The 16,778-nt window shown below is 36.9% G+C and overlaps 1 protein-coding gene across 1 annotated transcript; it reads left to right on the forward strand.

Annotated features, from left to right (window-relative positions):
* The first annotated feature begins 2,562 nt into the window (after positions 1–2,562).
* LOC104893517 (hypothetical protein) lies at positions 2,563–8,132 on the forward strand. Its single transcript, XM_010679633.4, has 7 exons — positions 2,563–3,297; positions 5,634–5,795; positions 6,011–6,115; positions 6,216–6,335; positions 6,500–6,637; positions 6,813–7,157; positions 7,606–8,132. Exons 1-7 carry the CDS (start codon positions 2,800–2,802, stop codon positions 7,891–7,893), a joined length of 1,656 nt encoding a protein of 551 aa, XP_010677935.2. The 5' UTR covers positions 2,563–2,799; the 3' UTR covers positions 7,894–8,132.
* Positions 8,133–16,778: the final 8,646 nt, after the last annotated feature.

The raw sequence follows: 16,778 nt of genomic DNA on the forward strand, positions 1-16,778 counted from the left end.
TAATATTTGGTAGACTGGTCAGATTTAATTTTCTCATGTTACTCTAGTAGTCTAGTTACAAGTTGTTACCTTGCATCATCAACCAACACCCAACACCCAACACCCAACACCCACCCCAAAACCAAATTAAAAACAAAAAAGGGAGAGGGAGTCAAAGTCTCAAAGACATACTCTCTAACAACAAAAATATAACTTCAAATATTTCAAATCATGTGATTCTAATAAGTGATGAGAAACAAAAATTATTGCCAGACCAAAATAGTTGTTAACAGTGTTCCTGTACTCTAGTTATTGTAGAAGAAAACCAGTTGAATTTTCAAACTGGAGAACACTACAAAAAAATAATTGAATGGCATACTATCTAATAACATCAACAACAACAAACACAATAGTAATAATAATAATACAAACAACGACAAGTTAATTTAAAATATTAGTACAATTTATATTATTCTAAAGTTTATTTTTTGAAAACTAATAAGTTGGAGTGTATTCATCATATACTCGAGCATACCATATGTATGGTACACCCAAGACTATTTTTAAAGATTATTAAAAATCGCCACAAAATTTCTTAAAATTGCCTCCTTTTCATTTTTAATTTACTATTTTATCCCTTCTCGTTTTTCCATCATTCGCCACCCTTCCGCCACAACCTGCCGCCACAACCTGCCACCACTAACCTCACCCTGCCACCCGCCACCACCCACCTCTTAATTTTTTTAATTGGGGCGATGCCGAGCAGGTTATTCCACGTAGTACCCGAACATCCTGGCCAGACATTCAGACTATGGGTGGGGCGTCTTGTCCAGACGTTCCTCCTATAGCTCAAATTAAAAAAAAAAATAAAATTTGGGTGGTCGAGGAGGTGGCGATGGAGTTGAAGGTGATGGCAATCGGGATGGTGGTGGGAGGAGGTGGTTTGGGAAACGAAAAAAAAGGAAGGGTAAAGTTGGAAAAGTTTGATGGGCTCAGGGCGATTTTAAGAATTTTTGCTTTGATGTTTAGGATTCCAACTATTTTTTTGCTTATTTTCTCATTTAAAGTTGTACATATTAAGTGATTATGCTTATTTGGAGGTTTCGAACCTCTAAATAAGCAATAAGAGAAAAATAACATTGAATGTACCATGATAATGGTACAACTAGATATATGATAAATAAATTGGTAAAGTTGACCCAACACTTCCTAGAAGTATGTATTTTGTACTCAAAAATTAATATAGCATACACCTTAATCTATACAAATATATTAAGATGCATTATTATCGATGAAACGGTACCACGTGGCACTATGTCAAGTTTTCAATACATGTGTTTATATTCTCTTTTAAAAATATTAACAATATGTACATATTAGGATTCGAAAATATGACCACTTTTGAAATAAAATGTGAGTATTTAACCACCAATTCAATACAATTTGAATGCTTAATGTTTCAAAGTAAAACATCATATAATCTTATTATTATATGTAATCATAAAAACAAAGATAAACTTTTTGATCTCTAACACTTTTATTAAGTAATAACATTCTCTTACCTTTATCCCATTGAAATTGTTATTTTTATCCCAATTCCTCAAAAGTTTTTTTTTTAAAATAATTTACATGCCATAACGTATATTTTTCAAATTTGCACTAGATAGAATATTAACAAAAGCTAATAAAATCAAGTATGAAATGTATGAATAGTAATATAGTATTTTACAATTAAAACCAACTCGCGGCGTCGCACAGGCCAAAATACTAGTTATTACTATAGTAGTGGATGAAAGGGAAAATATATAATATAATTTTAAATTTCACCAAAAAAAATATAATTTATTTAAAAAATTGAATGGTACTTCTATCATTGTTTGAAAATAATAATAATGCTCTAAATTCTCCTCAAAGAAAAAAATAAAAATAATAATGCTCTAAATAAATGTGAATTTTTTCCTTGAATAATGCAAAAGTGGGTTTTAATTCCCAAAATGTGCCCAAAAAAATTAAAATTCCCTGCGTACCGTCCACGTAGGACGGCACGCGAGAAAATTGTTTTTTTTTGTTTTAACCCATGGAAACCGCTACTCAAAGTAGCGGTTTAATTTTAGAATAAACCGCTACTCGGAGTAGCGGTTTAATTTTAGAATAAACCGCTACTCGGAGTAGCGGTTTATAAATACAAACCGCTACTCGGAGTAGCGGTTTATAAATACAAACCGCTACTCGGAGTAGCGGTTTATAAATACAAACCGCTACTCGGAGTAGCGGTTTATAAATACAAACCGCTACTCAGAGTAGCGGTTTACCTGCGCAAAATATGGTGAGCAGATATCAGTTTTCATAATAAACCGCTACTCGGAGTAGCGGTTTTACCTAAGTTAAAAAAAAAAAAAATTTCTCGGCGCTTGTAAACCGCTACTGCAAGTAGCGGTTTTACTAAAAAAAAAATTTCTCGCGTGCCGTCCTACGTGGACGGTACGCAGGGAATTTTAATTTTTTTGGCCATATTTTGGGAATTAAAACCCATTTTTGCATTATCTAAGGAAAAAATTCAAATAAATGTAGAATATTGCTAACATTTAAGAAGGCGTATTAGAATTTCAAAATCCCGGAAACTACATAGTACATACGCTCCGCCATCTCTCTCGCTCTTTCTCTCTCCTCATACCCCAATTCAATTTGAGTTGCAGTGAGCTTCTTCCTCATCAATCACCATTTTTCCACCTTTACTTTTCTCTCACTCTTCAAAAATGTTGATCATCATTCACAACTTTTAAAACCACAAACTCAATTATTCTCTCTCCTCCCCCTTCAATGGCGACGGCGGCATTCAAGTCGACGTCGAGAAGAACCTCAATCGGAGGAGACGCCAATTCAAGCAGCAGCAGCAGCAGCACACAGAACTCTCACCGGCGTTCACGGAGCGTTAGCCGCTTTTCTCACCGGATTCCGGCAGAAATCTTGCCGGAGGAACCACCGTCAGCGAGTCGCAGGGGTAAATTCGTAAATACAGTAAGAGGTTCCGGAGTTCTTCCCGAAATTAGCCTCGATGATCTCGCCATTCAGATGTTTTCGTCTAGTGATTTTGGTGAAAGAGGACGAACGACGACTTCTTCTGAGGTTTCTTCGGCGAATATTGATGTCGATAATACGGCGTCGTATCGCCGAGGGAGGTCAGTTTCAAGGCGTGGGTCAAAGGTTGGTGAATTAAGGAGTAATAATTTTGGTGACAAAGTTGGAGTTTCTGGTGCTGCTTCTAGAAGGAGGAGGTCACTTTCTGTGACTCCTAAATACCAAATTAGCGATTCTGAGGTAATTTTAGTTTTTTTTTTTGTTTTTGTTTTGGTGAGATTATGGAGAAAATCGTATTTCGAAACGTTTTGAACTATATTTTGTTTAGAACAATTAGTTGTTATATATTTGAATCGTAAATGTTGTATATAAGTACGTAATAATTGTATATGAAAATCAGGTATATTTATCATCTAATTAGTTATATGAAAGGGTGAAATTTTTTATACGACATTTGTACATGTTTTGAAGAAAGATTGTTGAGAACGTTTCGGAAATAGGCAAAGCTCGAGTTTATGAGTTTTGATTGTTTAATTTGGTTGGAATTTGTGGGGGGTTTTTTCAGCGGAATTTAAAGTTGATGTGAAATGTGGATGTGGGTCAGTTTGGTGATCTGAATTTGGAGTACTAGTTAAAGTGTTAGATGGGCCCTTACTCTTTATCTGTTCTCCTGGGAACTTTTTTAATGTTGAAAAAGTTATTATGATTGTTATGTTAACCTTTTGTCAAATGATGGCTTTGTTGATACTATGGGTTTTTGTGTTAATGCATGGTTTTGTAGAAGCAGTCATTTATATTGATCTCGAAATCGAATAATAATGGCCTGTTTGATGGGCGTTAATAAATGGTGCTAAGTGGTAATGGCTGATACCAAAGCCATGTAACTCCAAGTACTTGTTCTTTCTCATAAATTTGCATTACCACTTAATACTGATTGCTAGGGTAGTAATTGAACTTATAGAACATAAAGAAAACCACATACTCCAGAATTTGCATTATAGTACAAAATAAAATTAGTTCTCTGTTTCATAAGTAAGTTAATTACATTCACAATTTGTAGTATATTTTAGCTGTTTCTGCCTTTCTTCTTGATACATGGAATGTTATTGTAAATGAGAAGGAAAACAGATGAAGCTCTATGTCTCTATCAATGGAATCCTCTTCTCCTTTTGCCCAAAAAGAAGGAAAGGGGGTTGATTGGAGCGAGAACACATAAACCAGAATAATACCTGGCTGCAAAGTACTTGTGAATGTCCAAACCTTTTTTTAATCTGTCCCACTTCATTTGATAAATTGTTGTTGAGTAGTAAGGTTGCTTACTCGTGAACTAGTGGATTTTGGATAAGAGGGAAGGAGAGGGGAATGGAATAGTAGGCTTGCATCATCCCATCCAATTTCTCCGAGATTGGGAGTATTTGTTTATTAAGTAGTTCGATTTTCCCGTTTCCCTTCTCTTTGCTTCCTGCAATTCATATCCAAACAAAGGAAAGGGATCTGTGACTCTCTCTCCCCTTCATCTATCTTTTGAATCATCTCATATAAACACACTATTAGTCATTCTCAATGAATGAAGGTTTGATGTTATTTAGCAATGTTTGTTGCCTATTAGTCTTCATAGAGGATTATAGTCTTGTAACCGGAAATTTGGAGCAGCTCACTGATTTGGATAAGCTGACTTGAGAAGTTTCATGTTGCTACTTGCTAGAACCAGTGATGACAGACTTTTCTCTGCCTATCGGGGATCTGATATTGATGCTGGAGTTCGGACGGCTGGATACTGGAGTACAAGCCTCTTATTTCTCTATCCCTTTTGTCACTGACAAACGAAAATTAGGGTTGGAACTTTAGAAAATTCACTGAATTTGTCTAACCAAAGTGCTGACACCGCATACAGCTTCTTTTGCATTGCCAAATTTTTCTTTGTGCACCCACTGGTTGCATTTCTCAAATTGCCATCTTAGGATTCCCCTCTGTTGGATCAAAAGTAATGTTTTGTCCAACATCGTGTCTCATTCAATGTCCCAAAATGTCTCATCTTTCCTAATGTTACCTCGGACTCTTACATTAATTTTGAAGTAATTGATTTCACATGGACGAGGCGACAGAATTAAAAGGAAGATGGACAAAAGATAGAACGTTAAATGGGACATATGAACTCAACCTATGTAGGAATAGAAGCCTTATGCTGGATCACTTTGCCAAAAATTGTCCATTTGACAATCATCAGATTCTCCCTATTCGGACTAATGGTCCATGCTAGATCTACAATGGAAAAGCCACCTATTGGCTATAGTGTGTCCGACACTGGAACACATGAAAACGTGCCGAAACCACGCAAAAGGCTGTGCATGATTTTTTTCTTTATTATCATTTACTTGGACAAGGGTATTATCATAGCATCCGTCTTCCTAAATGACATGCCTCATAATGTTGAGCGATTTTTTTTCCATCAATCGCTTTTGCCTTTCTGATTGATGTTTATGCAAACCAATTTTGCTGATTTCTGCTAGTGTCTCTGTTAATCATATAAATACTTAATTATTAATGACAAGACTTCTAATTTCCTGGTTTTACAGAATGAACACATTCAGAAAAACAGAAGTCATGTCAAGCCCAAAGAACTAAACATTTGGAGCAAACAAAAACCTTTGATGCAGTCAACATCTTCTAATCAGCAAAAAGGATTACGGAGGTGCTCTAGCCAGAAAGATTTCTTGAAGTCATATGATGGTTACTCTGTATGTGCACTTTATGTCATCTGATGCTTATTACTATAACTTCTTTTTAAATTGCTGAAAGTTGACACAACTACCCAGCTTAAAGAAGCTGGTTCACAAGAACTTCTATCTGTAATACAGTATTATATCAATGTGATGCAGTAATAGTTTCTTTAGGCATTCTGATATTATGATTACGAAGTATTCTATCTGAAACTGTTGTTCAAAACTTTCAGAGCTATTCCTCCACGTTAACTGATGATGAAGGGAATGATGCTTGTTACAATTCTAACCGAAGAACAAAGGAAATGCAAATACAAGCTGCACCTGGACTAAATAAGGTTTGTGACTGATTTTTCTTTCGATTAGGGTTGGGAAGGGTGAGCATCGTCAGGCAGGAAGGAAGGACAACTCATATTTTGCTCGCTGTTATATGTACAGGTTAAGGTTGAGAAGCAACTGTCAAAAACTGCTAGTAATAATGGTCTGCAATCAGCAGATTCTGATGTTCTTAAGGCTGTTTCGACTATAAGAAGGAATTACAAGACAAAACTTGAAGAGGTATATCTAGTATTTCTAAATTCTGATGTTTAATATGTTATTGATGATTGTTTCTTCTTGTCAAAAATTCTATTGTAGTATATTTTGTAGTTTCCGTTAATGACCCTTCTTAATAACTTACTATGATGGTGAAGTAACTATTTGTTAAATCTTTGCTTTCATAGTCTGAAAAGCGTAAACAAGAACTCCTTGCTGAAATAATGTTGGAGGAGGAACGTGGTAAGGAGCTTAAAAAAATTGTTGTGGAACTACTTCCTAACGCGAAGAGCATTCCTGTTAAAAGAGCTGCAAGAGGAAGAAAGGTACTTATTTCTAGAGTTCTATCTAACCAGGGCTTCCCTTTGTAATAGCACACTGGTCTAGCTCCATGGCACATTTCAGAAATTAGAAGTACAGGCAGTGCATATGTGAAATCAATCAGAAAATCTTTTGTTTTTCATATATTTGCTCACTTAGTTACTCTATTTACGATTTCAGAGAAGCACTGATAGAAACAAAATGTCTATGCAATTAGTAGAAGACGCGGATAAAATTATTGAAGAGTTCATTTCTAGTGTTGAAGAGACAGATATCTCTTCATTTGACGGTGAAAGGAGCGATACCAGTTCTGTTTTTGGAGGAGCAATAAAGCCAATGCTGCAATTTGGAGATACAGAATCTTTCAAAAGTTCACTGAGATCGGATTTGCTTCCTGGTGAAATGGACGGGGTTGTTCTTCCTTGGTTGAAGTGGGAGACTGGCAATGATGGCACTCCTCTATTGGGGAATGATAATAAGGAACATCCTACAACTCCAAAAACCGTTCTTCAGGACACACGGAAGGTAGTGTACTGTTTACTTTCACCTGGTGATTTGTTATACTTCCTCCGTTCTGTTTTAAATGACACGTTTGCTTTTTCACGCAACCCAATGCGCTTCTATAATTATAAATATCTTTAGTTGTGTACACGTAAAAATATAAAAAAGTTATAATTTGATAGTATGCATCGAGACGAATCTAACAAGATCCCACTTGACTATGTTTTTCTTTATATAATGACGATAAATTAGAGTCAAAATTGATCAATGAATAGTGTCATTTCACCCAAATGTTTTATTTAAAACAGAACGGAGGAAGTATTAAGCTTTACTGCTTAGCTAACGTATGACTGCCTGGGTGACTGCTTAACTAACGCATGACTGCCGGGGTGACTGCTTAGCTAATGTACGACTGCAAGGGTTACTGCTGGGGTGCTTACTAATGTACTTTTTACTTACACTGGTTTGACAGATGACTGCCGAGGTAGCACAAGAGCAAAGCTCTATATCGAAAAGTAGCCATGGGAGTTGGAGTCCTGGAGTTGTTGATAGCTTCTCTCTGGATGCAGGAGAGGTTGAGAGCTGCAAAAGTCAACTCTTATCTCAAGTGCCCAGAAGGTCGCGGGTGGACATAGAGAAATATCTAAAACTTCCAAGCAACGAGGCTTTGCTTTCAGAAAGATGGAAACAACGGGAAAGTATCAACACAGGTGGTCTCCTGATTTGTTACAGTGGCTCTGTAGGAGAATTTCTTTTTTGAAAGATTGTAGCAATCGATCCCATTTTAGGTGCATTGGTCATTAGCACACACCTCTGTCAATTCTCACTCAGTGCAAATTTCTGAGACTTTGTATTTAGACTAAGGTCTCGCTTGTTTCGCTTTACTTGCCTAGGTGGAGATATCTTGCAGCAATTATGTATTGTCTCCGCACTGAGCTGCTGTACAAAGTACTGTCGCTACTAGCATTTAATACTACTAGATGCAGTTTCATAGTTTTATTCTTTTATCCACCATTATTGCCTTGCTTTTCCTTGGTTTATGCAAATTTAGTGGATATACACATTTTGTGAAAGGGTGAATCGTGCACACATGTAAAATTTGACGAGCCAGTATAATTGAAACCTTTTGGCCTTGGCCCTTGTGTATGGACATATTAGTCTGCGGACTCTGTTGAGCATAGGGATGGCAACGAGTCGGATTTGGACCGGATTATGCATAATCCAACTCCGACCCTACAAGAAGTCGGATTTTAAATCCAAGTTCGAGTCCGACTCCGACACTCGGCTTCGAAAATTTAATTCCGATCCGACTTATAATTCAAACATTCGACTCCGACCCGACTTAAAATTCGCACATCCGACTTAAAATCCGAACAAGGCCGCCCGGCGGGGGCGTAAGCTAATTTGGCGTATTTCTCGCCCGCCTGGCCGGGCTGTTTGGCTTGTATGCTTAAGGAGTTCTCGTCTTGCCCGGTCGACCGGGGGAGAGTGATTTCTCGCTTTTTTCGTGCAATCTTGTCCGAATCACTTGTGCAATATCTCAGATCTTCTGTGGACCATATGTGACCATTGAACTTCCGTTCCGCGACTCAAAGAAAGGCATTAAACGCTTGCACAAAAATATCTAACAAATGGAAACAAGTCCAGACATATCAAATCACACAAAAATCGAGATCAAATCGACTATTAAAGCTAATGGAATTGAGCAAATAATCTATATAAAATACACACATCGGTTCATCAATAAGATTGGCCACGATAAGACAGAAGCCATGAAGGGTAGAAAAATTTGGAGGTGAGAAGAAATGGAAAGAAAACATTTAAAATAAGAGAAAGAATGGAGATATAAGAGAAATGTAAAACTAGTGTTGACTCCTAAATCATCTTATGCATTATCAATCATTAATTTCGCTCTAGAATAATTATGGAAACTTTAATGTCCATTCTCAAATATCAAAATTAATTCCTCCATTGATGAAATTTGGAGCTCCAATCTTTAATTTTGCTATTCAGTAATTTCAATGTAGGTTGAAAATATGGAGAGAGAGATACAATGTAGGAGACAAAAATGGGCGTGAGAAATAATTGAGGGGAAAGAGATTTGGAGGTGAGAAACAAAGAGAAAATTTGTACGTAAGAGAAACATTGGAGATAAGAGAAACATTAGAGAAGAGAGAAAATTGAAGGTAAGAGAAACAACAAAGAAGAAGAGGAGTAAAGAATATGAGGGAAGAAGAGAGAAATAAGTTAATTAAAAATGAGCAAAAATTTGCTCATTTGGAGAATTTATTACAAATTTGCCCCAGTGTACTATAAGTATGATACACTCGGGTGTATCATGAATAGACTCGTGGATAACCCAAATCGATATGAATGGAAGATGCCTCTTCTCTTTGTCTTGGTCGGTCCAGGGAACCCGCGTTAGGCCAAAAAAACTATATGGAGACAAAGAAGTTCGTATTACACCAAGAATTGACAAGCGAATGAATCGGCTATTTTTTCGTCGGTGCGCTCATTCCGAATTTCTTTGTACCGACCAGAAGAGCACAAGAGAAAAGCGGATCCAATACCAAGACGACTTCTTTCTCAGGAAGTGCAGCAAGTACTTGAGAAATGTTGGAATATCATGCCCCACGGAAAATAGACTTACCGACAAGAGAGAACGAGACTGACCCACCTAAGATAGAGAAGGCAAGAGTGAGTTCGGATTGGATAATGTTTTTGGGATAACTGATTTGGCGTATTTCTCGCCCGCCTGGCCGGGCTGTTTGGCTTGTATGCTTAAGGAGTTCTCGTCTTGCCCGGTCGACCGGGGGAGAGTGATTTCTCGCTTTTTTCGTGCAATCTTGTCCGAATCACTTGTGCAATATCTCAGATCTTCTGTGGACCATATGTGACCATTGAACTTCCGTTCCGCGACTCAAAGAAAGGCATTAAACGCTTGCACAAAAATATCTAACAAATGGAAACAAGTCCAGACATATCAAATCACACAAAAATCGAGATCAAATCGACTATTAAAGCTAATGGAATTGAGCAAATAATCTATATAAAATACACACATCGGTTCATCAATAAGATTGGCCACGATAAGACAGAAGCCATGAAGGGTAGAAAAATTTGGAGGTGAGAAGAAATGGAAAGAAAACATTTAAAATAAGAGAAAGAATGGAGATATAAGAGAAATGTAAAACTAGTGTTGACTCCTAAATCATCTTATGCATTATCAATCATTAATTTCGCTCTAGAATAATTATGGAAACTTTAATGTCCATTCTCAAATATCAAAATTAATTCCTCCATTGATGAAATTTGGAGCTCCAATCTTTAATTTTGCTATTCAGTAATTTCAATGTAGGTTGAAAATATGGAGAGAGAGATACAATGTAGGAGACAAAAATGGGCGTGAGAAATAATTGAGGGGAAAGAGATTTGGAGGTGAGAAACAAAGAGAAAATTTGTACGTAAGAGAAACATTGGAGATAAGAGAAACATTAGAGAAGAGAGAAAATTGAAGGTAAGAGAAACAACAAAGAAGAAGAGGAGTAAAGAATATGAGGGAAGAAGAGAGAAATAAGTTAATTAAAAATGAGCAAAAATTTGCTCATTTGGAGAATTTATTACAAATTTGCCCCAGTGTACTATAAGTATGATACACTCGGGTGTATCATGAATAGACTCGTGGATAACCCAAATCGATATGAATGGAAGATGCCTCTTCTCTTTGTCTTGGTCGGTCCAGGGAACCCGCGTTAGGCCAAAAAAAACTATATGGAGACAAAGAAGTTCGTATTACACCAAGAATTGACAAGCGAATGAATCGGCTATTTTTTCGTCGGTGCGCTCATTCCGAATTTCTTTGTACCGACCAGAAGAGCACAAGAAGAAAAGCGGATCCAATACCAAGACGACTTCTTTCTCAGGAAGTGCAGCAAGTACTTGAGAAATGTTGGAATATCATGCCCCACGGAAAATAGACTTACCGACAAGAGAGAACGAGACTGACCCACCTAAGATAGAGAAGGCAAGAGTGAGTTCGGATTGGATAATGTTTTTGGGATAACTGATTTGGCGTATTTCTCGCCCGCCTGGCCGGGCTGTTTGGCTTGTATGCTTAAGGAGTTCTCGTCTTGCCCGGTCGACCGGGGGAGAGTGATTTCTCGCTTTTTTCGTGCAATCTTGTCCGAATCACTTGTGCAATATCTCAGATCTTCTGTGGACCATATGTGACCATTGAACTTCCGTTCCGCGACTCAAAGAAAGGCATTAAACGCTTGCACAAAAATATCTAACAAATGGAAACAAGTCCAGACATATCAAATCACACAAAAATCGAGATCAAATCGACTATTTAAGCTAATGGAATTGAGCAAATAATCTATATAAAATACACACATCGGTTCATCAATAAGATTGGCCACGATAAGACAGAAGCCATGAAGGGTAGAAAAATTTGGAGGTGAGAAGAAATGGAAAGAAAACATTTAAAATAAGAGAAAGAATGGAGATATAAGAGAAATGTAAAACTAGTGTTGACTCCTAAATCATCTTATGCATTATCAATCATTAATTTCGCTCTAGAATAATTATGGAAACTTTAATGTCCATTCTCAAATATCAAAATTAATTCCTCCATTGATGAAATTTGGAGCTCCAATCTTTAATTTTGCTATTCAGTAATTTCAATGTAGGTTGAAAATATGGAGAGAGAGATACAATGTAGGAGACAAAAATGGGCGTGAGAAATAATTGAGGGGAAAGAGATTTGGAGGTGAGAAACAAAGAGAAAATTTGTACGTAAGAGAAACATTGGAGATAAGAGAAACATTAGAGAAGAGAGAAAATTGAAGGTAAGAGAAACAACAAAGAAGAAGAGGAGTAAAGAATATGAGGGAAGAAGAGAGAAATAAGTTAATTAAAAATGAGCAAAAATTTGCTCATTTGGAGAATTTATTACAAATTTGCCCCAGTGTACTATAAGTATGATACACTCGGGTGTATCATGAATAGACTCGTGGATAACGCTTTCATAAAATCAAAATTGGACCTACCTACAAGTAAAATGGTTCCTTAAAGTTTTAATTTGGTTATGGATCTAAATATTTGGTCATTTAGATAATTCTAATATATTGGTGAATATAATAGTATTTAAGCAGTTTTTTGGAAGATATAAATTAATTGAAACCAACCTAACTAGTAGAAAATCAAATACAACAAGAGTATCTCGTATAGATGGAAGATATATCATATCTAAAATATTCAAAAGAATAAGACTTATATATGATAATTTAATTCAATTTTAAGTCTGATTAATCAGGTTTCAAATCGATTTTGATTTTAAAACGTGAGAACCAAAATTGTAACCGATTTCAATCAATTCCAATATCTTTTGTACTCAAGACATGAACTCATAACATATCCAGTTTCGGATCCAACAACATTTTGACCAACGGTTTTGTAGACGTTTGCTCAAGAACGTGTTGTCGTCTCATTGTCAGAGTCCATTTTGGACTCCAACAAGGATACCAAGTAGTTGCGTGACAAAGTAAACGTAAGTTGGTACCAAATTATTATGAAGTTGATACCAATACCAAAGTGAATCTTACTTGATACCAAAGTGTAAGTTACACTTTGGCACTAATTTGACTACGTTTTTACTTTGGTACCTCCAGCCTTTGTACCAATACAAAGTGAGTTTTACTTGGCACAAAGTAATTCTTACTTGGTACCAAAGTGATACTTACACTTTAGTACCAATTTGATTGTGTTATGGTACCAACTTATACTTTACTTTGGTAGCTCCAACCTATATACAAATACCAATACCAATATTAGAGTAATATTGTATGTAAAAGGATAGTATGGAGTTTTACTAGTCATAGGCCTGTATTGTAAACAATATATATATATATATATATTAAATGTTAGGGTTAACCTAATCAAGTTAACACAATTATTCTCCACACTTGTACATAGTATCACAACCTAGTAAAAATTAAATATTTTTTTTCTCTGGCCTGCCGCCCGCCGCCCGCCATCATGGACGCCGCCTCTGCCGCCGCCATTGCTTCCTCCGCTGCCTCCTCTTCATCGCTGCTTTTTCCCCGCGTCCATGTTTCCAGCCACCGTGCCCCTAGGCCCCGTCGCCGCTGTCGGTTTTACCAGCTCCAGCTCGACGACGCTGCCATCGTCCTTCGCCGCATGTGGTTTCTCACCGGCACACAGTCTCCAGCTAGGGATGGCAATGGGTCCAAGATCCTACCCATACCCACCCAGACCCTACCCTAAAATTAGGGTATGGGTCTTAATTTTTTGGACCATATGGGTAAGGGTAGGGTATGGGTCTTGGTCTTATCCGGTAAGGGTAGGGTATGGGTCCACTCCTCAAATACCCAGACCCTACCCATAGACCCATCTAAATAAAATATATATTTTTATTTTTTATAATTAAAATAAATATAGATATAAACATAACCTTCCAACTTCTAGCAGACTTCCTATAAATTAAAACCCTGACCCTCCCTCCCTTACTAGCCGCAAATCTCACGTCTATCAGACTCACAATCTCTCTCTCTCACTACTCTCACTCTCTTGCTCTACTCTCCGTCTCTCACTCTCCACTTGCAAATCGCCAACCAGTCAACCATAGTAGAAATGTAGAACTAATTGCCTGTGATGTTTTTTTTTTTAGAAACGAAGTAGAAGTGTAGAACTAGTAGAAGCTAATTACAAAATTAATATATAAAATTGTGCTTACCGATTATATATACATGTGATAATGTACGAGGAATTTTTTTTTGTGTTCGACCCATTTTAGACCCTAGACCCTACCCAGACCCTACGGGTATGGGTACGGGTCCTAAAAAGTTTTACCCTATGGGTATGGGTAGGGTGTGGGTCTACATCCAAAAATTAGGGTATGGGTATGGGTCTAGCCTTACCCTACCCAGACCCTGCCCATTGCCATCCCTATCTCCAGCCGCGCGCTACACCTCTGTTTCCGCCCGGTTTCATACACCCGACATTGCAGTATACACCCGACATGGCAATATTATGCTTGAAGTTTTGATATACATAACTTGTTTGGTACGTACCCCCAAATAGTTTAGATTATTCCAGAATAACCTAATGTTGGGATTATGTTGAGCGGGTCGTTCATAGTTGGGATTATTCAATTTTTTCTTTATATTATTGGTGGATAATCCTATCAAATTTTTATTATTGTTGCCTTAACTGAATGAATAATTGTTGCTATAATCTGAAGTGTTGCCAATAAAATCTAGAGAAATGTTGTAATCATAAACTATGAAGTGTTGCCATAATTGGTAAAAAATGATGTTCAATATTTTTAAAATTGTTCCTTCAAGTTAAATAACAATTGTTGCTATAATTAGGTAAAAGTGTTGCCAAAGAAAAGCGCTGCCACATATACTTATAATACGGATAATCTTAAGCGTTGCAAAAGGTGCCCAAAGCGCTGCTATAGGCTTATAGCAATGCCACCTAATGGTGACGGTTGATAATCCGTTGCTATAGCCATTTAGCAACACTAAATCAACATATAGCTACATTTTTATGAGGTTGCTTGAAGCATGTTTTCTTGTAGTATTCGTCGTTCCTCATGTTGAAAACTCTGTTGATTTAGATCTCGATTTAGATCTTTGACTTGTAACGTGTTGCGTGGTTTCTCGAAGGGTACTCGGGTTGAAAACTTCGTCGTTTGAGTTAATTTTGTGGCTTCTCGAAGGTTGAAAACTTTGTCGCTTAATTTTCTGGGGAAAGAAGAAGAAGGGGAGGGAGAGAGGAGATTGACTGATTAGAGAGATGTAAGATTGAAGATTTTGCATGAGATTGAAGACGGGGAGGGATCAACGGTTAGAGAGCGAAAGAGTGCATGAAAGTTTTAAGTAAGAGAGAATGGTTATGTGTGTGGGACTGAAGAGTAACTCGAAAATTAAAAAAGGGGAAGTTGAATGGATATGCGTAGGTTGAAAGTCCTGCCCGACCCAAATCACCAAAAAGTTTGTGTCATGTTGGTTTATACATCTGATGTAGATGATTCTGCTCCTATAAATGGCATCGAATGTTCCCCTACATCCGACGCAAATGATCTTACTACGTCGGTTCTTTTTTTGTTGGACTAGAGTTAGGGGCGCAAATTAGCCCTTTTTTAGTAGTGCTAGATGTAGTAGCAGAACAACCATTTCTCTTGCCCTAAATTCTCTCTCAAAAACCCTAATTTCTTCTAATTTCATCGTCAAACCTAGATATCTCTCATGTTTGTCCCGCCAATCTCTACATTATCTCGTCCTCATCAACGAAAACTATAATAGTAATAGAATAGCACAAATTTCTCCCTTTCGTGCTTCAGCTTAGCAATTAAAGAATCCCGACTAGCTAATTGATTCTGTTGAGACTTTTAATTTTGACTGCGATGGCATAATAATTCGTCGCCATATTTAGGATTGAGAGAAGAGAAGAGGACAGAAGATGAACGACAGATAGGAGATGAACTCTGCAATTTCCATCACAACCTTCTGGTGCTACTGACAAGAAGTTTGGTTGATTTGATCGAAAATTAGGGTTTTGTTTTGTTTTTGTTTCGATGTGATGTTGTTTAGGGATGAGGTTCAACGAAATGAGAGGGAGGAGATGCGAGGGAAGGCTGAATGATAAAGAAGATAAGGGGGTTAGGGTTCAGTCAACGTGAAATGAGATAGGAGAGAAGGGGGTAGGGGTAGGGGTTTATATGTTGGGCCAACCCAACTGATCTGGTCTTGAGCCTACTGGATCAATTGAGGGGTTTGTTGGATGGGTTAATTAAGCGTTTCATGTATTGGACCTTGGATCAGTTAATTGATCCAGTCCTTTGCCCAAACTGGATCAGTTAATTGATCCAACTCTTTGGCGTTAAAACATGGACTTCAACTGATCCTGTTTTTTGCAAAACTGTATCATTTAACTTGTATCATTTAAGGTTTTTTCCACTAGTGTACATATATATTATATATAAATATATAATTAATTATAAAGACTACAATACAACATTATTGTTGAAAAAAAAAAGGTTAATGTGTAAGAATTTAACCAATGCAACTAAATAGTGTAGTAATCCCCCCCATTTCATTTTAATTTACTCACTTCACTTTGGGGGAGAGCCAAGGAGGAAGTACAAAAGTATGAGAAAGAAAATGAAAAGGTGGAGAGAGAAACTGAAAAGTGAGAGAGAGAAAAAAAAAAGAGTACTGGGTAAAATATTAAAAAGTGAATGACATGGGTGGAAAAGGAGGAGAAAGTAGATAAAGTAGATGTGATATGTTACCAAAAATTTAAAAAAAACAACAGTGTGTAGATTAAAAAGAAACGGACTAAAAAGAAAAGTGTGTACATTAAAAAGAAACGGATGGAGTAGTATTTAGACACATTATTATATACTCGAGTATCCTATGATGAGTGATGACTAGTACTCCATTTTAATTGGTACGGATTGAGGAAAGAATAAATAATGAGCCTAGATAAAATATTTTAAGCGAAATGCATCTTCTAACACTTTTTTCTAATCCCATTTTCGAAATCCTTTTTATAAATAGCTTTACCAAGCCCACTTTTAAAAATGTTTTAAAATAGTTTTATAAAAGCCCATCT

This window comes from Beta vulgaris, chromosome 5 (genome assembly GCF_026745355.1).
Source record: "Beta vulgaris subsp. vulgaris cultivar EL10 chromosome 5, EL10.2, whole genome shotgun sequence".
Taxonomy (NCBI): Eukaryota; Viridiplantae; Streptophyta; class Magnoliopsida; order Caryophyllales; family Amaranthaceae; genus Beta; species Beta vulgaris.

Excerpts from the sequence above, each read along its gene's own strand:
- LOC104893517 (XM_010679633.4), top strand. The coding sequence starts at position 2,800 with ATGGCGACGGCGGCATTCAAGTCGACGTCGAGAAGAACCTCAATCGGA. Across the intron at positions 6,116-6,215 it reads CTGCACCTGGACTAAATAAG|GTTAAGGTTGAGAAGCAACT; the intron begins GTTTGTGACTGA and ends TTATATGTACAG. Across the intron at positions 6,336-6,499 it reads ACAAGACAAAACTTGAAGAG|TCTGAAAAGCGTAAACAAGA; the intron begins GTATATCTAGTA and ends TTGCTTTCATAG.